Source organism: Gallinula chloropus (genome assembly GCF_964237585.1).
Source record: "Gallinula chloropus genome assembly, chromosome: 2".
Taxonomy (NCBI): Eukaryota; Metazoa; Chordata; class Aves; order Gruiformes; family Rallidae; genus Gallinula; species Gallinula chloropus.
The window spans coordinates 116,434,257-116,454,106 of NC_140086.1; the positions used below are offsets into that span (position 1 = coordinate 116,434,257).

The window sequence follows — 19,850 nt, forward strand, 5'->3', positions numbered from 1 at the left end:
ATAATGCAACTGTGGGTATCTCATTAATAAAATTGAAGCACTTTTACATGAAAAAACTGCTCTGATTTTCTGGAAGTTTAGATAGCAAGTTCCCATAATACACGTATTCATACTGTATTCAAAACAAGCATAAGAAGTCACAGAGTATTTGCTATCCAGCATCATGAATTGATAATCTGACTGTTTCCATGCTAAAACCAAGAATTTGACATGCATAAGGTCAAAAGAATCTGGTGTTGTCAGTGCAGCGTTGTTATTGACTGTACCTTTTTCCATTATGAATAAATGTAACCTTAAACTATCGTGCTTCTGTTCTCCCATTACAAACCCATTACAGCCTGAGACTTAAATCAGAGAGCTAGTCTTTTCTTGTAATGAACACAGCAGGTCACTTCATTACTTTATGTAAGTGCTTAGAACAAAAGCCAGTGATTTAACAATGTATTGCCTGTTACTCCTTTACGTGTGCATATTCAGGCCTCATTTCCAAATGGTGGTTTGTAATTTGGGGTGGACAAATTATGCACTAAAGTCCAGTAATGAAATATATATATATACACTGTATCAAGATTAACTTCTTTTATGTTGCAGGAAGTTGTAACTGACTTGATGAGACAGATCCAGGAGCTGAGGTCTTCAATTAATCATAAGAATGAGTCCATAAATGGGCTGACAAGAGAGCTCGAGGATATAAATGTATGTTCTGTCATTTTGAAGGACATGGTATAGTTTTCCAGTAATGGAAGGCAATGACATGTCTTATCATGGGTCTCAAACAGCATGACTCGCTGGAGCGTTTTAGAAGGGAACTTCTTTGTTTTGACATGTGGAAATCTTCTGAACATTTTATGCCTAAGGCTGTCTTGAAAACCGAACTCTTTCCACGTGGTGGGTAAAGAGCAGTGTCTCTTAAGGGACCTATTCACATCCCATAAACTACATTCAGCTGACAGTCACATTTAGATTTTTCTCAGAAATTGGCAATTTAAGACCTCAACAATTGAAGCTGAATTGTAAATTCGTTTTTGAGGGAGTGACTTTTTGTCTTGCTGATATTAGTACGTGCTACATCTGAAAACATGAGTATGAAGAACTAAAACTATGTTTCAATAACTGTGAATAAATATGGGGCACCTTTGTTATTAAAATAGGGCTGGCTTGCAAACTGATGGAGCAACCCACAGCATGCCTTAGATAATGTATGAACTAAGTATTCAAAATACAGACAAAATAGTGATAAGACACATTTCTACATATAGTTATTGATTTTAATTATGGTTTAGTGGTTAGTATGTATTGTGGTGGCTAAGGCATATTAAATAATATTTTTACATTGTTTTGACAACTCATTTCTAATAACACAGTTTGTACTTGCAATTTAGCAAGTACAATAAAGTAATCTCATTTTAGTCATTGACAGTGATACTTTCAATGCTTGTAGTTGTCATCATAAGACTTGATATGCATTTATTTGTACTAGTTTGCCAACTTTCTTTGATAACATGTTTTCCTAGAATATTCTAAAACTCAATACTTTTCGTAGTGCAAGTATAATCTTGTTCTGGCTGCAAAAGAAGAAAGCAAAAGAATCATAGAGGATCAGGAAAAGAAAATTGAAGAACTGAGAGAATCCTTGGAGAGAAGACAAATAGCTGATAACATTGAGGTAAAAAGATGAATGTTGGAGTATTATGATTATTTGTTCAACAGACTAATTGGATGTGATTTTGCTTCAAATACTTGCATAAAACTTAACTGCATTTTAGTTCAAACTAGCTAGTTAAGCTGTTCTTAAATGAACTTTTCATGAGAAACCTGACAAATTCTGTTAACTTAGCGCATTACTTGACATAGGTTTTTATGAAGTAGCTTATAAAATATTTATGTTGAAAGCCTGGCTTAATGAAATTAAGGCCACTAAGGAGTTATCAGCTGAATTTAATGGCAGCATTAGTTGATGCAACTGAGAAACTAAATAGGTAGAAGAACATATTATGGTTAACATTATCTCTTCCCCCACTGCTACTCTATTCAGTAACATCTTTTCTTTACTCATAATTTTAACTAAAAGCTCCACCTGCTGGAAACAGATTTAGGATGCATTGTAGATTCAACTGTGGTTTTGCTTTTTAAAACTGTATTTTTATGGTTTTTTAAACTCTTGTCTGTCTTGTTACTGCTCCCCCCGTTATTCTGGTGAACATGTCCATCCAGCAAAAGCACCAGCCTCTCCTTACAGCCTCATCCGTCACACTAGGTATGCTTAGTCCAAAAGAAAGCCTTCCAGAGTAGCGTTTGCTTCTCAAACTATTCTTAAATAGATTTCCACTAGTTGAACAAGCAGACTTTCCTCATTAATAATGATGTTTAAATTTAACGTTCTGAAATCCAAAACCGAGACACCTACCAAATGGATCACTTTGGTCTATGTGGGGTTTTTTTAAACTGAAGTAACAATTCTTACTGCAATGTTACCCTTGGGTGTACCTGGCCCCTGATAAAATCATCGCCTTTCTCCTTCTTTGACTTTGTACATCACTTACTAATTTTCTTCACACTGTTCCTGACTAGACAAGAACTACTAATCCAAGGTGGTATTTGAAGTACTTTTTCTCCTAGATTAATGCACCTCAAGCAGGCATGATACCCCATCAGATAGGGCGGGAGTTGAGATCCTAGATTGAATCCAGATGTATCTACACAGTAGCAGGGCACTAAAAAAAGCTGTCAGCACTAACTCAGCATGGATTAAAATCCATACAGTCTATTAAAACAGTGGTTGGTTGCAAATACCTCGCACACATATCTCACTGTAACTGTACTGCAGGGAAGTTCTTGGTTTTGTTCTGCAACCAAAGACAAGGGATAAGGAAAAGGTGCTAAAATAAGGAGTTTAGTGATGGATGCTCACTGCAATTCATGATGAAAAAATAGAGGGGAAAGCAGGGATGCTTGCAGCTGTTACCAGTCTTAGCAGCAATGACAAAACATCTTGAAACAACTGCTTCAGCTCAATAACTTTAACGTTTCTTTCTTTACCCATCCAATTACTTGAAATAGAGAGACCTTCTGTGTGAAGACTTGCATCATACTACTGATCAGCTGATGAGACTGACAGAGGCCTCTAAGAAGCATGAATCATTGCTGCAGTGTGTGCAGGAAGACGTAACAAAGAAAGAAGCTCTAATCCAGGAACTCAGGGAACAGGTAAAACAAGGCATTTCTTCTGGTAATTAGCTCCTTGGGAGGAAGCTGTGGTTAACTGTAGTAGGTTCTCAAAAATGTCGTACTCCTAATTTTAAAGCATCTTGTGTGCAGTATTCTTGGTGAAGAGCAATTGTCCTTCCTGTGGAAGCCAAGTAGTAGTTCAGGCACTTCTGCACAAAGGCTAGATAACTTAAGTGCTTTGGAAATGGTGTCTAGAGATGGCAAAAATGTTTACTCTGAAAGCAGAGTAAGACTATCAATACCTACAATAACAGAGCAACTTGATGTTATAAGCAGGGGGATTACTTTTTTCTCTGCTTAACTCTTACCCATCAACAATATAATTATGTAATAGAGATAATTGTGGAGCTCTAAATTATGCAGTCTGAGAGTGAATGGCAGACTGAATAGCTACGTTAAACCTTTGCCCAAATTTTAGCTGAGTTGTCACAGCTGTCATAGTGCTAATTAATGCATTTGTCTTGGCAAAAACTCTAAAAAAGCTAAGTTATTTTGGAAGTAAGAGTCCTTTTGTCCTATTAGCATATTCTCTTTGAGAAAACCAATTAAATCTATACTGGTAAAATCTTTGTATCAAATCATGTTTGACCAGTAATGTTTGCCAGCAAAGTTTGTGATTAGCTTTTCTGTGCTAACAAGCCCTTTGCAAGGTAGATTGCGTTACTGTGGCAAAATCAAATGCCAAGATCAAAATTCAGATTAGCTACCCAGTATATAGTTTGTATATGCTTTCCAAAAGTGATTGTTACTTGCAACTATTGGATGATTAACAGTTGTTTAGGAGTAGGAAAGAAATTAAGAAAATAACTTGTGGTGCACTTAAGTTTGCTTAAAATAGAGATCTGGTTGCTGTTTTCTGTAATATTTTGTGTGCATTATAAGCTGATTTAATTCTAACTGGGGTTTCTAATAGTTGGATAAAACAACAGAAGAACTGGAGAAGAGGAAGAATGAATATGAACTGAAAATGAAGCAGATAGATTGCTTTGTGGATGCATCTTCAGTAACATTTCCCCAGGTATGGCATATGTTAGAGAAACATTTTCTTTGTAATGACTGTTAAAGCTCATTGAAAAGGACTAATAAACTTTACAGGGTGGCTTCGGGCTGGGACCAGAACTGACAGTGTGTTGAGAATGGTCAAATCCCATTCCCCTTGCTGGTAATTTAAATGTATTATTAATGATTAGTCTGCCAGGAACTTATCAGCATATGTCTCTATTAAAACAGGGAGCCAGTATGTAGGGGGAAACAGTCCTTTCCTAAAAGGTTGTGGATTTTGTTTCTTTTTTCTTGCCAGTGTCCAAAAACTCCCCCTAAATTTGATGTGAATTTGGCAAAGCTCTTGGAAACTCACGAGCAAGAAATAGCTTATCGGAGAGCTTCTGCAATAAATCTGGAGCACCTTGTGCACGAACTGAATGAAGAACGAAGAGCTAAAAATGAGGAAATTCTAAGGCTGAAGGTACTATGAGTTAATCTCTACAGGCAATTTGTAAGGTTAAAGTAAGACATGATACAGCAGAGTTCAAATTTTTAATAAGCTTTGCTTAGTAGTCACCCCATGAAATGGGGAAGGCTGTTCTTGGTCTTCTCTTTACCTAAGGTGGTTACAAATGGTGACAGCTTGCTTGACTTGTCCGTGTATCTCATTTTCCCAAGGACTGAGTTGTTTCCTGTTCATGAATATCAAATGGTAACATCATTTTTGCTGATGAAACTGTTCTTATTCTGAAAGAAGTTTCTAATGAAACCATAAACGGAAGGGTGATGCAGGTCTTTGCTAGAGAACTGTCCCTGCTTTCTGGGACATAGTTTTGTCTTGTGCTTGACTCAAAACCACATTCAACTGGAAATGAAAACGGGAATTTTAATTTGGTCTTCCAATAAAACCTTTCCAATTTCACTTGCTTAGGAACAATTAAGTGAGTTGGAGAACTTGCGCCTGGAAATGCAGCTACTGGTGGAGAACAACAGGAATTTACAGAGCCTTGTAGAAGCTCAGAAGCTAAGCAAGAACAGGTAAATTAAAACATAAACCTGCCTTAACTTGAACCAGTTAGGGTAAACAAATTTACAGGTTTTATTTGAAATGCAATCTTACATATTGTTTGTACAATTAGAAAAGTCTGAGTCAATCTATAAAAATTGTTCACTGGCTTGTAAACTTTATTGCCTTAAAATTGCAAATTCTTAAATACATCAAAGTTTTATAAAGGAAAGAGAAATAGCATGTACAATAATTACATGCATAGCCATTGGGGTGAATTATATATTGCCATATTACTTGTGCAGTTATAGTTTCAGTAGGTGGGAAATGACCAAGGGAATTCAATGTAATTTTTAACATAGAAATAAATAGAAACAGTTCTCCACCTCGTGCATTTTAGGGGAAGGAATGAACTTCTCTGAGAAGATGGTACACTGCCATATACCTCAGATCAGAGAGATCTTGAGGTTTAGTTCAAGATGTAATCTGTGCAGTTGGGCTTAGGCAGAAAATATTTTGGTTTGTGGCTTACTTTTTGGGGTTTTTTGGTTTTAGCTTTGTAAAGAATTAAATAATCTGGTTTACATCTTGTGAAATCTTAACTGGCAGCAAATTTGTTTGTTTAATGACAATTAATTTTTAAGGGGCAATTTAGTAACTAACTTCATGGCAGGTAGAGATTAATCTTTTTTTTTTTTGCTTATTAAATGTATCAAAAAATATTCTCCTGAACTATCTCTATTCAAGGGGTATCAGTGTTGTCAGTGTTAGAGCTGACCTTTTGGTAAAACAAACCTTTAATGTAAAAGAAAACTATCAATTTTGCAAAATTAAGTATTCAAATTAGAAGATGCTGTGATTGCAGATGCCTGCATGACTCGAGTTTGTCCCTGCATTACGTGCACTGTACAGTATCCTTCAGTCACCAAGGGATTCGCTTGTGGAAAACATTCTGTGCATGAGGCCCAGTGGGTGGGACAGATCAGGTGGGCTGCTGAGCAGGACCCTGTCTCTAGGGCCTCCTGCTTTATTTGCAACAGATGTTTAAAAGTGTGTTGTGAATTGAAATGGGAATCTCAGAAAAACAAGGAGGGGGTACCTTGCTGGGGGAAACTGGGTCCTGCGGCTTTGCTTTTTGCACAGCTTATGGAGTAGGTTACTCAGGCCAATTTTTTCACAGCAAAGCTGGATTCTCAAGATGGGACCTTGGAATATGGCTTGGATAAACATCAACAATTCCCAGTTGCTGTTAGTTAAAGGACTGTTCATCTGGCAAAGTTTCAGCACACCGAAGGCCAATAGTATCTCATGTGCTGTCTGAAAAATCAGGTGTAGGTATCTCAGGTGGGGATACTCACAGCAGACAGGTGCCTCATGCAGTATGGGAGCAGCTGATTGCAGCAGGTAGTAGCTGTCTTTAATGTGGCCCACAGTTAGGAGGAGAGAGATGATCTGATCATTGCTGTCACGTGTTAGAAAAGTACCAAGATGTGAGGAACTTGGAATGCATCAGAGGATGTTTGAGAAGGCAAGATGAGACAAAGGGCCTACTCTCTTTTGGTAACTGGTGTTAGTGCAGGGAAGAGCAAGCTGTAGGGAAAAGGTCAGCCTTCACCTCTAATGCTAAGCAGGAGCAGGCTCAGCTCACTACTTTGGAGCTGGTACAGGCTGACCAGTGCTAGAATTTGAAAGGCTCAAGCATAACCAATGATTCTAAACTTGGAGGTTTTAAAATTCATATGAGTATCCACTGAGAGTAAGGAAACAAAGACTGTTGCAGTTTTGTCCAACTGTTTATAAGCTGGATGAATTTGGGGTGGATTTTGGAAGCAGGTGGTACCAAAGTTTAGCAGGGAAAACGTGAATTTAATTTTAGTTGTCAGAAGTTGTTAGACTTTTTTAAGCTGGCATTTAATTAACGTTAACCAAAAAACCACCCACACATATGCACACTTACTCTCTCAGACTGAGGCTGTTTACACCAGATAGGAAAAATAAATCACCCTAGCTGGGTATGTTGACAAAGATTAAGTTACTGAAAATATCAAAGTTTAAATGTCCAGAGTTATTTTATGATGTTCAGAATTCTGAGTAGGAACATGTGCCAAGGCAGCTGCATGCAATTACTAGTTTAATCTGGATAAGATGTTGTTTTTACAATTGGCTTCCTCTGTCTGTGAGAAACTGTTCTCAATTTTTGGATCTCCTAGTGATCAGAAACACCCTGACGTTCAGTACCTCAAAGAGAAAGAGGAGGAGATTGCTGAAGAACGACTGGCCAAGGTATACTGCCCTTCTCATGTCCCTCCCTGTTTCCCTGCTGTGAAGCATTAACAGGTTTCTATTTCATGGCAGTGAAACAAACACTGATATCTAGTGAATTCTAACAGACAGGGAGCCTGATACTGCTCTCTTAAGGTTTCTGTCTTCTCTAACACCAACCAACTGGGTGTCAGCTCCCATAATAAGCAAATACAGGTTCAGATCACTAAACCTGACATTTCCACAGAGCTGGAAAGCGAAGGTTGTGTCGCTTGCTAATGTCAGGGCTCTGCCAAAGGGAACTTACTGTCGCAGTGGAGGTTGCCATGGATCTCGTAGACAGAAGAACCCCCTGTTAAAGCTCTGCTGTGTATGAATGAATGGGCAGAGATATTGCTGTAGGTCACTTGTGCTGGCCTGAGAGTGGAAATCTGCATACAGCAGAGACATGAACTTAGTGAATATTATTGATGTGAGTTACTGGGCAGTAGGTTGAGTTTGGTAGGAACGAGATACATAGCATCAGTTAAATGACAATTTTTTTCTTACATTCTTAATATTTAATATACATTTAACTGATATTTTTTAACTTTTACAGAATAAAGCAATGGAGGAGATGCTGAAAATGAAAGCAGAGTAAGTTAAATACTGTTCCCTTAACTGGAGACTTGTATTAAATTCATTCATGCCAAAAAGGTATATTTAAGCATTAGAAGTCCAAGATCTGGAACTATAAAAGAGTAGCTTGGAAAGGTTATTTACGCTTCTGTGAGGCACACTGAGTTCTTACTCTTTCTCATCAGTAGGTGGTAGCAGCACCTATTATTACTACGTTTTCTAAAGGGATAGAATTGAATCAGGAAAATACTCTGAAATAGGGGGAACAGTAGAAAAATTTAAATTGGAAGGGTGGTTTTTACTTGTTAAAAGTCATCTATACCATACAGTTTTGAATTTTTATATGCAGTGAATTCTAAGCACATTCCTCTTCAAATGAAGTACTGTTCATTGCTTTTAAGAATTATAATATACTTATGATTATTAATAATTAATGTCATTTTTTGCTTTCTTATGCTCTTTATCTTTAGTGCTTCACTTTGAATAATGAAAATTGCTTCTTTTTAGAAAATTCCTAGATTGAATTGCACTACAGGGCAATTAGTCCTAGGAATTCAAGTGTGTTGCACCTTGGATGGGTAGTAGTCAAGAAATTAAATACTGAATTAGTAGAAAGAAACTAGTCTGAAAATGTTGCCCCTGTTCTTTTTCTGGTCTGTATTGCTTCAGGATCCATAGTGGCTGGATCTCCTAATTTATTTATGTTTAACATAAACAGAGCACCTTCTCTGTAAATAACTTACATCTTATGAAGATAACTTATCACCATTGTAATTTCAAAAGCCATTCTACACTAAATATTCCCAAGGCCTCAGATTAACTAGGGGTTCCCTTGCTATTCCATGGATTGAGTTTTTGTACCTGTCTGGTCTTTGGAATAGACTTTGTAATAGTGTTAGTCTCATACAAACAAGTAATGTGCAAAGAGCAAAAAGGGTCTCTTGTTCATCCAGAAAATGCAGTGAGTGAAAACTGTTTCCATGCAGCAGGTGTTAAACACCAGCCTTCAGTGAAACAAAGCTGACTGGCAACAGAAATGTTTATGCACTATTTGAACAGACGTGCAAGACAACTCAAGTTCTTATCAGTAGACAGGCTGCTTTGATAGTATGGTTTAATATTCTGTGAGCCTGATAAGACAATTAAAACATTTTCAGCAGACAAGACAGCTGTCCAAAATGATGATCCTTCTGTTTGGAGGCCAAATGAACTCAGCCCATCTCTGAGCTGTTCAGAGATGTTTCTGAGCAGCAAGGCTATTGGGGAAATGCCGCATACCAGCAAACAGCTTAGGGGAAGCTTGTAGAGCAGCAGAGTTCATCTGGCACGTTTACATGCCTTAAATGGAGTCTCACCTGTCTGGTAGGTGAAGCTTGTGCTTTCTTGCATGAGTGGACTTGTGTGGAAAGCACATACTTCCCAAAAAGACGAGCAACTCCCAAGCACTGACTAGTTTAAGAGATTGTATCAAACTCAAGAGCTGTGAAGCAGAATGTAACTTTTTCCTCCTGTTAGCACCCAGTTCTAGGGCAAACAGATCATCTTAAAGGGTATTTGTAGAAGAGGCTGCCTACGTGTCCAAGGATGACATACTAATTCAGTTGTATTTCACTGCTGTTGGGTTTTAGTATTATATGATGCTTTTATATTGACAGATTAGAAGAGACAAAAAATACCCTCAAAATCAAAGAGAAGGCTTGTCGTGAAATTAGCCTGGAGATGGAACGAACAAGAGCTTTGGAGCTGAAAGCATTTAATGAGAAAGAAGAAATCAGATCAAAACTGGAGGAAACATATGAAGAGAGAGACAGAATTGAAAAGGTTCTATATATATATTTTTGGGGGGTTGTCTTTACAGTAGAGTCTTACTCAGCAGAGGTAAAGCTGTTGCTAGTCAGCCAATACTCCAAGTTGACTAGCAGTGAAGGACTGCCTCTGAAAATGTTTTCTCTTGCAGTGCAGTTACACTTGCAGTGCTGTTTCCTGCACTACTGGAACTCTGGGTGTGGAAATCACTGTTACAATTGGTAATACAAATCAAACGATGGTGATGTTAGGTTTTTTACCCTATAGAGGGTTCTAACATCATAACTAAGGAGGCATAAGGCAAATGTGTGTTTCCTGATTGAAACAACTCTTGTGTCACATGTTACAACACTTAAATGTTCGTACCTGAATAGTTCTAAAGAAGCTATTTCTCCTGAAAAGTGAAGGAGGTGCTACAGGTAAAAAGTACACAATGTATTTATTAATTACAGGAAATGGACTTGCTGAGGAAGCAAGTTGACTTGCTTGCTGAGGAGAATGGGAAACTACTTGGTCATCAAAACCTAAACCAGAAGATTCAGTATATTGTGAAACTGAAGAAAGAGTACACTAAACTTAGTGAGGTGAGTTGTGCGGAGTAGGACATGGATAAAGAGAGAGAAGCTCTGAGAAGGAACACTACAATTTCTGCTCTTCTGTTGGAGAGTGATAGATACATTGGATTTTGTGCAGTTGTGTGGGTTGTGTCTGGTGTGCTTCTTCAAGAGCCCTCGACAAGAATCACCCTGCTTTATTTCCTCAAGCGCACAGCGTATAAAAGACTCTGGTCTAGATACTGCTTATCTAGAAATGCCAAAGCAGCAGTATCATCACTTCCTTCACCCCTGCACCATGTTTTTTTTCCTATTTTACAGGAGACTGAAAAACTTCGAGTTGAAAACGCTTTTCTGAAAGAATCCAGAAAATGTGAGGTGTACAGACAGCACGATCAGCTGCAGTGACACCGCCAGCTGCAGAGCCGTGTTGCTGAGGTCAGGGGCCGCGCAGAAGCCGCTTGTGGAACTTGACTTTTGCTGCAGTCCCAGAATAACTTGAGTATTTTAGTTCCTGGAGTTTTTTTACTGGTAATAATAACTTTTAGCAAAGGATCTTATTCCAACTGAGTAGGCAGCTTTCAATGATATGTTAACACCTTCCTCTAATTAGTCAAAACTGATTTTGACTAGGTGCTGGAAGATACTTCCTTGAAACTTTTGTACCTTGCCAAGGAAAAGCTTTCTCACTGGGAACACCCCTGGATTTGTGATTCCTTTTAATGCTTTTATTTGGGTTCCTACCCCTTCCGAAATACCACATTTTCCACCAGAGCCCAATTCTTAATACCATGATTTCTTTGTAATTTTTTTTTTTAGCTAAATGTAGGATGTTTTTTACTGGGTTCATATTAATAGTTAAGTTTTACAATTTTTTTAAGACTTTCATATTGAAGTTTGTTTAATAAAGCACAAATATGAATTTAGTAAGAGACCTGTAAATAGTACTATAAATACCTTTTGTATTCTTTTCTTTCTCTACTTGCAATTTAAATTGCTTTTTAAGCATTCCTCCTTCCCCAGTACAAACTTAGAGCAGGCTTCTATTTTTCCTTACCAAAGGGAAGTTAGAGCTGTTAAGAAACAGGACCTGAAAATATGTAGAACACTTCAGTGAGCATAGCGTGGGTTTGTTTCACTTGAACTGAGCCTTTCACTTATTTGCAATAAACCTTATTAGTAGAACACCAGGGCATTGATTTCTGTACCCCTATTGACCACTTGTGTGTGTTGTGTTGAGCTGCTTCACTGTCAGTAGTCACCATCCCTCTGGTTTCGGTTACTTTGTACAATGCTGGTTTTGCCCACAAGCGCTGGGGCAGAAGGTACTGAGATGTGAGAGAGGAAAGGGCACGGGGTACCTCCTGAGCTGCTTTGGCATCTGGCTGAGGGACAGAATTTCCCCCAGCTCCTCTCTGAATTTTAAAGTAGTGCAGCCCTGCATCTTTGTCTCCCCTCAAACTTTGGAGTACAGAAGTAGCAACCCTGACTTTAAACTGGGCAGGTGTTTGAGGGTGTGTTTTTCTACAGCCAACACCAATTAACTCCAGTGAAAAAGGTTTGTCAGGGCCCATGATGCTGTGCTGTGGGGTTTTTTGTGTTGTTGCTATTGTGACATCTTCTAGGTTTCCAACTCTTCCGTGGGCACAAGCACTTCTCTGCAGGCGCACTCTTCTGTCCCTCTGCTGCTCACACGTGGCCCTTCCCCACGTTCTACTCGCGTTACTCTCCTACTCCGACCTTTCTTAGAAACAAACAAATAAAGCAAGCTGTTGTACAGCCACCAGCGCTATCCCCCTGCCTCTCTCTCCCTTCCTCCCCCCGGCGGAGAGGCGGAGCTGCAGCCCGGCGCACCCCGGAAGGCGGCGGGCCCGGCGGCGCCCGGCATGGGGCCGGGCGGCGGGGCTGCTGCCGCGGCGGCGGTGGTCGCGGGGCTGCTGGGGGCGGCGGCGGCGGCCGCAGCGAAGCTGGCGCTGGGGCTGGGCGGGGAGGCGGCCGGAGGCTGGGTAAGGAAGGAGGAAATGGGCGCGGGGAAGTGACTCCCGCGGGGGAGCGGGCGTGCGGTGCGGCTGTGACGCTGCGGCGGGCGTCACGGGGAAGGAGCGGGACGGATCTTCCTCCTTCTCTTCCGGGGGGTGCCCAGCACCTGCCGTCAGAGGCGGGGGCGGGCGAGCCGTGAGTCGCCTCCGGGGCGGGGGGGAGCCTGGCCGAGGGCTGCGCCGCGGTGGGACAGGCGGGCGGCCGGCGGGCGGAAGCGAGTCGGCCGGCGTGCGAAGGAGAAAGCGCTGCGGCCTGGCGCCAGAGCCAGCCCCCAGACCCCGGCGCCAGAGCCAGCCCCCAGAGTCAGCCCCCAGACCCCGGCGCCAGAGCCATTCCCCAGAGCCAGCCCCCGGAGCCAGTCCCCAGAGCCAGGCGCCAGGGCCAGCCCCTAGAGCCAGCCCCCAGACCCAGGCGCCAAAGCCAGGCGCCAGGGCCAGCCCCTAGACCCAAGCGCCAGAGCCAGCCCCCAGACCCAGGCGCCAGGGCCAGCCCCTAGAGCCAGCCCCTAGACCCAAGCGCCAGAGCCAGCCCCCAGACCCAGGCGCCAGGGCCAGCCCCTAGAGCCAGCCCCTAGACCCAAGCGCCAGAGCCAGCCCCCAGAGCCAGCCCCCAGAGCGCCGTTGCGGCGCTTTCCCGTCAGCTTTACTTTAAAAGCAGGGGGATGGCGGTACGCCAGAGTACCGGGCTCTCAGTCCCCTGCTTTACACTCTTCTCCATCCCGTTCTGCTTCTGCCCGCTCATGCCAGAGGTGGAGCCGTGCATCTCCACTGTGCTGCGCCGCCGATGCCCTCAGCCGGCTGCGCGCTCCTGGGGTGTTTGCGCGGGGCAAGCCTTATCTCGCCTCGTGCTTCTCAAACCTCCTGCTGTTTAAGGTCACCAGGGACTGGTGGCCTTTCACCTCGAGCGCCCCGTGTCCTTGCGGGCAGAGGTGAACCCTCTTCCCGCAGGCAGCATGAATGAGTGGGTGGTGAGGTAGGCAGCACCCGCGTAGCGTAGAGGCGCACCGGGGAGGCTCACCTGGCTACCGAGCAGCCAGGCTTGTGAAGGCAGCCGGCATACATTTGGACTTGGAAGCCTGAAGGACAAGCCACACGAGAAGCTAGACCTGAAATAAGCCCAGCCTGGCATCAGGAAAGAGCAAAGTCGACTTGTGTGGTTATTAGAGAGGGTTAAAAAAGCCAGAACCTGGTTCTCGCTGATCCTGTTGATCCTTTCCAACATATCAGAAGGGGTGGCAGGAAGGAGAACAAAAGATTTTTTAATCCTGGTACTGTTCCCAGCCGCCCCCCAAAAGATTGGTCCCTGCGCCCATGGAAAAGCAGAGGGTGGAACTGCTGAAAATGTTGACAGCATCTTCTCTTGAGTATTTTTCTTCTCTGTATAGAAATATTGCCCATTTGTGGGGCAGGGGGGGTTGGTTGTTGGGTTGGGTTGGGGTTTTTGGCAGGGGGAGGTGTTTAGGTGCTATGAAAAAATGTCACGTTACTGAGGTAGAGTCTTGCTGGTAGGTTGAGGGAGGTGATCCTTCCCCTCTACTCAGTGTTTGGTGAGGCTACACCTGGAGTGCATGTCCACTGCTGGGCTCCCCAGTACCAGAAAGAGATGGAGCTCCTGGAGAGAGTCCAGCAAAGGGCCGCAAAGAGGATGAAGGGACCAGGGCATCTTGGTGTACAAAGACCTGAAAGGAAGCTGTGAAGGGGAGAGCGCCAGGCTCTTTCCAGTGGAGCCCAGTGACAGGACATGGGGTGATGGGCACACACAGGAGGTTGCCCCTGAACATCAGGAAACACCTTTTCACTGTGAGGGTGACCAAGCACTGGCACAGGTTGCCCAAGGAGGTTGTAGAGTCTCCATCCTTGGAGACATTCAGAAAACGTCTAGAAGCAGACCTGGGCAGCTGGCTCTGGGAGCAGGCTGGGGGTGGGCCAAGTGATCTCCAGAGATCACTTCCAACCTTCACCATGCTGTGATTCTGTGATTGTGGGTTTTTTTAATGGACAAATGGGATATTTCAGTTGCTTTCAAGTAGTTATCACCTATCACCTAGGTCCCAGGTGATAATTATGAGCTAAATTAGTTTAACTGTAAAACGATCCAAGTTTAGGTAAATGTTGTGGTCTTCCCAGAAGCTTAAACTGCGCAGGGCTGCAGACACTTGGGTAACTCAAGAGGGTTCACTGTTTGAATCCTGCACACCTGCTACAGGGGTGTCTCTGCAGGGCAGCCACACGGAGACAAGATGGGCAAGGAGTTTCGGGCTTGTGGAAGAGCTGCAGAAATCCACAAGCATCCATCGCTTGTGCAGCGTGGGAAGGGGCAGCAGGAGTTGCAAAGCATGTTGGCGCTTCCAAGAGGTCTATGGCTGTCCTGGTCTTGGCTGGGATGGAGTAAATTTCTTTCCTAGTAGCAGATGGAATGCCGTGTTTGGGAATTAGGGTGAGAGCAGTGCTGATAGCACCCTGATGTTTCTAGTTGCTGCCAAGCAGTCAAGGACTTCTCAATTGTTCATATTTCCCTGCTAACGAGAAGGGAGGGGACACAGCCAGGACAGGTGACTGGAACTGGCCAAGGCGGGTATTCCATGCCAATTATGTTGTACTCAGCATAAAAGGGAGGCTGGGGTGGGAGGGGGAGGGGGCACAGAGCAGGCAGCTCCAGGATGCGCAGTTTTGGGGACAGTCTGGTTTCAGGATGGCTCTGAGCTGTATGGCCTGAGTAGTGCAGTTCGGTGAGAAACTGCGTTGGGTATCACCAGTTCTGTATGTTTTGCTGTAAAGCCCTGTAATTATTGTTATATCTATCTTTCTGCTATCCTTTTCCCAACCCGCGAGGTTTTGGTTCCTTGGGGTTTTTTTCCCACTCCCTCCCTCAATTCCCCCCTCCCCACTCCCTCTGAAAGAGCAGGCTGGGGCAGAGCCACCACCATGGCGTAGGGCAGCAGGACGCCTGACGCATGGCAGAGGTGGATTTCCCGGCTAGAAGGATGTGTTGCGATGGTGCGGCCTGACCAGGAGGGGTCATTTCACATGAACAAAAGTTTTCTTTGGCTTTCCCCCTCTCCCCTGCCAAACTTCATCTGAAATTACTTCTGCCACTTCAGGAGTGATTCTGGATTATCTGAAATGTACACCGAAATTAATCTTCTCTTAGAAAAGCAATCAGAACAGTAATCCTTGACTCACAGGGCTGGCTCGGCTGAGCCCTTGGCAAGGGAGGAATTTATACCTCCCTCCTTCCTTGTGGGGAACACCTGGGGATGTTTCAGTCTCTCTGCCTGCATGCCTTTGCGATGACCACTCCTCTGCCCAGGACGTAGAGGGACTCGACCTCTCTCTAGAAAACCTTCCTTCTGGGCATATGCCACCTGCAGAGCACATGGCAGCTGATTTCCGTGGCTCTGAAATGGAAGAGGATCAGAAGAAGCCATGAGCTCAGGGTCACTTTTCAAGGTGACATAGCTGTTGTGATGGTGGGAATTCCAGCACCGATAGACTCATAGGCTAATTCAGGTCAGGCAGGACCTCTGGAGGTCTCTAGTCCACGCCCTGCTCTGCAACAGGTTCCTCATGACCTTCTCCAGTCAAATTTTGAGTGTATCAAAGATTGGAGAGCCTATGACCTCTGTTACAGTGGTTGATCACCTTTGGTTTTCCTTGTATGAGATCCCTCATTCCAACATTTACGTGCTGCCTCTTGCTGTAGCCCAGTGCACCCTGGAACCTGGGCTCCATCCTCTCTACACCCTCTAGTGTCTCTTCAGCCTTTTTTTTCTCTTGGCAGCATACCTTGGTAGGCTCTTTCTGATCCAGAAAAGAATATACTGAAGTTAGGTGATACACAGAGAATTGTCTTCCCCTCTCATCTCTTTGTTGCAGAGTCTGCCCACCCACCAGAGGCTTACATGGACATACACGACTGCCCCGGGCAGGGTGAAACTGTCTGGCCACGCAGGCCAGACAGAGTGAAGCTGGGAGGCAAATCCCATCCCACAGTGAGCCAGCAGCAGCTTTCTTCCTCAGGAGGCAGCTGTTGTTGGCATCTTACCTGCATCTCTCTCTGCTTCAAGCTGGATCCCACCGTGGACTCAGGAGGGTGATGGGTCATGAGGACATGGTCACTACGGGCTTAGACAAAGCCACGTTTTCCATTGCCTTTGTGTGCTCTCTGGGTGTGTGCAGGAGTCAATGAACTGCCTGTGATTTCCTCCCTTGGTGTCTTCACATCAAGTACGTGACACCTGGGGGATAGGGAGATGGCTGTAGCAGCCAAAACTGTGGGTGTGAGAGGAGACTGCACGCAGTGAAGGCTTTTGAGGCAAAACTCTGTTGTATTTCCAAGATGAGGCTGTTACATTTATTGCCAGGTTATCTAAGGAGGGAGGTCTTTCTTGACACACGAGTTTGGCCTTGAAGATCCTTGAATTTACTTCTGAGCCAGCAATGTGCACTCATGGCCAGGAAGGCAGCAGGTGTCCTGGGGTGTATCAAGTGCCCAGCAGGTTGAGGCAGGCAATGCTCCCCTTTTCTTCTGCTCTGCCCTGGTGAGGCCACATGGAGTTCTGCATCCAGTTCTGGGCTCTCCAGTTCAAGAAGACAAGGAGCTACTGGAGATGATGAGGGGACTGGAACACCTCTCATGTGAGGAAAGGCTGAGTCAGGTTGGGTTGGTTTAGCCTGGAGAAGAATGTGAGGGGATCTCATCAATGCTTAGAAGTGTATAAAGGGCAGAAGTCAAATGGATGTGTCCAGACTCTTTTCAGTGGTGCCCACTGATGGGACAGGGGGCAATGGGCACAAACTGGAACACAGAAAGTTCCATATGAATTTTAAGAAAAACTTCTTTACTTTAGAGGGTGACAGAGCTGATGAGAAAGGTTGTGGAGCCTCTTTATCTGGAGGTATTCAAAACCCACCTGCTCTAGCTGATCCTGCTTTAGCAGGGGGGGTTGGACTAGAAGATCTCAAGAGGTCACTTCCAACCCCTACTGCACTGTGGTTCTGTGACATAGAGGTGGTTTTGTTGCTGCTAAAGGTTGAGTGCAGAGAGCTCTCAGTAAACCTGCTCTCCAGAAAGCATGTAAAATAAAGCACTGTCCCCTCAGCTCTGACTTTCCTCCCAGAGGACCCTGCTCTACCCGTGCCGCAGCAGTAAGGCAGGAGACGTCACAGGAGGTGGTGAGGACTCGTGGCTTTGGACCGTACTGGTCTCAGCCCAAATTCACAACAGACAAGCCCTGAGCCACATACAGCACCAGCACATAAGTCTTTGGTGCTGGTCTCAGGCAGGGCTGAATTTGAGCCCTTCCCACACACCCAGAGGAGCGAAGGGCCTCTCGCTGCGCTGTGTGTCCACCACCTCGTGAGCTGAAGAGCTTCCTGGAGTTCCTCTTCTGGCATGACAGCTGCTGTATCCTGCCCCAGCGCTTCCCAGCTTGTAGTCCAAGGCTGGGCTCGTGGCAGGACACGCCGGGCTCACGGCCCATCCAGGGCTGTTTCCTGTTGCCTTCTGCAGTTTGACGCGTTCGCCTTCACCTGACACCAGCTGCGGCTCAGCTTGGAGCCCGCACCGTTGGGGGGTTGCTCCAGAGTCCCCGTGACCTGGTGAGGACGGGTGAGCAGTCAGTGACAACACGTGGCGGTTTCCCCTTTCATCCCACAGCTGCCAGCGCTGCTCCGCGTCGCCTGTGTCGGCCTGGTGCTGGCGTGCAACGCGGTCATGTGGACGGTCTTCGCGAAGGCCCTGCGGCTCTCCTCCTCCTCGGCCGCTGCCTCTGTGACGACGACGGCCTCCAATTTCATCTCTTCGGTGAGTAGATCCCTTCCCCAGCCCAGGGGAGCTCGGCACTGTGGGAATGGCCACAAAGGGGTGACATGAAGTTAACAGTATCAAGCCTCGGCTGCTCCATCTCCTGCTCATGGTGGACGGAGGCCGTAGGGCTTTTCTGGGTGACGCAGAAGGAGAGGTGCTGCACTGGGCAGCAGCTGTACAGTTTGCTGAACTCTCCTAATGGGCAGTGAGAGCTGGAGCTGGGACCTTTGCTTTGTTTGGCTTTTCCTTTGCAACACCTCACCCGTGACAAGCCAGAGCCAGCCTAGCTGGGCGTGAAGATATGCCACCTCTAGTGACAGTAAGGGAATTTTTTGACCTGCAGGTTTTTTTCTGCTCACTTTTCACTCTCAGCAGATGCCCAGCTTTTGCTTCTGTGCTCCAGCAACTCACAGCCAGCTCGTGGTGTCCAAAACTCAAATCGGTGTCCAGTTACCGACGGGAATTGCCCAGTTGATTGGACATTGGGCTCCTGAGAGGTGCTGGGAATGCACAAAGAACACATGGATCTGCCCAAAATCCTGGTTTGGGACCACAATATGGCTGTGTTCTGGGATGGGTTGTCGAGTTGGGTCACCTCCAGCATCACCTGCAGCAGCCATTTCTCTTGGTGGTCCCAGCAGGAGTTTTCCTCAAGCAGGTTTTTTTCCAGGATCAGCTCTCCCAGCAGAAGCACCTGCAAGCTTGTCCTAGCAAAGCTTTGTCTCTTGTCTTTCCCTTCAGGCCATCCTGGGGAAACTTTTCTTCGGGGAGACGTGGACGCTTCTGTGGTGGGTTGGCCTGGCCGTGACGCTCTGCGGCCTGGTGCTGCTGCACACCGCTGCGCCTCAGCCGCTGCAGCTCGTGGCCGAGAAGAAGGAGGCGTGATGGATGCCGCAGGGGGCACGGCACCGTGCTGCCCCGTCACTCTGCCTGCCTCGTGTCACTCCTCACTCCTCACTGGCCTGCCTCGTGACACTGGGCCCGATCCCCAGCCCATTCTGAACGCTCCAGACGCTGCCCTGCCGACCCCCCCCCCCCTCACCTGCCGATCTGCCGACCTGCAAAGTCGCATCGGTGGCACCTTTCCTGGCCTCGGTGGTGTGGTGGCAGTGGCAGCCTCGGAGGGAGCCTCGGTGGTGTGGTGGCAGTGGCAGCCTCGGAGGGAGCCGGTCCGTGCTGAGTCAGTATTGTGGAAACCAGGGCCAGGGAGGCTTATCGGCCGCTCCTCCTCTTCACACCCTGCGGCCGCAGCGCTTTCCCAGTTCAGGGAAGGCTGAAAGTAAACATGGTGGCTGTGGAAGGTGCACATGCATCAGTACTTTTCCATAAGAGGACTTGTCCCAAAATAGAAGACCAATCAGAGGTAGAGGCGGAGGGCAGCTGATATTTCAGCTCTGACTGTCCTGACTTTCCTCTCTGCCTCTTGAAACGACCCCATGCCCACCCCAAGCTCAGGTTGTGGGGCCCTTCATGAATTCCTTCAGCTCCCCCCCTCAGACACAGACACCTTTCAATGGTGGTGGTTGGATGTGATGCCCCGGGGA

General features: G+C 45.5%; 2 protein-coding genes across 2 annotated transcripts in view; both read left to right on the forward strand.

Moving 5' to 3' along the window:
- The window catches only part of KIF15 (kinesin family member 15), a gene marked incomplete at its 5' end in the record, with an annotated part of 34,826 nt that extends 23,923 nt beyond the window's left edge, over positions 1-10,903 (forward strand). The window contains 11 exons of the mRNA XM_084280511.1: positions 592-696; positions 1,544-1,666; positions 3,061-3,207; positions 4,142-4,246; positions 4,529-4,693; positions 5,144-5,250; positions 7,429-7,501; positions 8,079-8,116; positions 9,754-9,919; positions 10,357-10,488; positions 10,780-10,903. Coding sequence (XP_084136637.1) covers positions 592-696; positions 1,544-1,666; positions 3,061-3,207; positions 4,142-4,246; positions 4,529-4,693; positions 5,144-5,250; positions 7,429-7,501; positions 8,079-8,116; positions 9,754-9,919; positions 10,357-10,488; positions 10,780-10,866 — 1,248 coding nt within the window. The 3' untranslated portion in view covers positions 10,867-10,903. The remainder of the gene's footprint in view (positions 1-591; positions 697-1,543; positions 1,667-3,060; positions 3,208-4,141; positions 4,247-4,528; positions 4,694-5,143; positions 5,251-7,428; positions 7,502-8,078; positions 8,117-9,753; positions 9,920-10,356; positions 10,489-10,779) is intronic.
- Positions 10,904-12,344: 1,441 nt separating this feature from the next.
- Positions 12,345-19,850, forward strand: TMEM42 (transmembrane protein 42; the record flags this gene model as incomplete). The annotated part of the gene is made up of 3 exons (XM_084260897.1): positions 12,345-12,464; positions 18,157-18,303; positions 19,048-19,850. The coding sequence occupies 3 exons, from the start codon at positions 12,345-12,347 to the stop codon at positions 19,189-19,191; spliced, it is 411 nt and encodes a 136-aa protein (XP_084117023.1). The 3' UTR covers positions 19,192-19,850.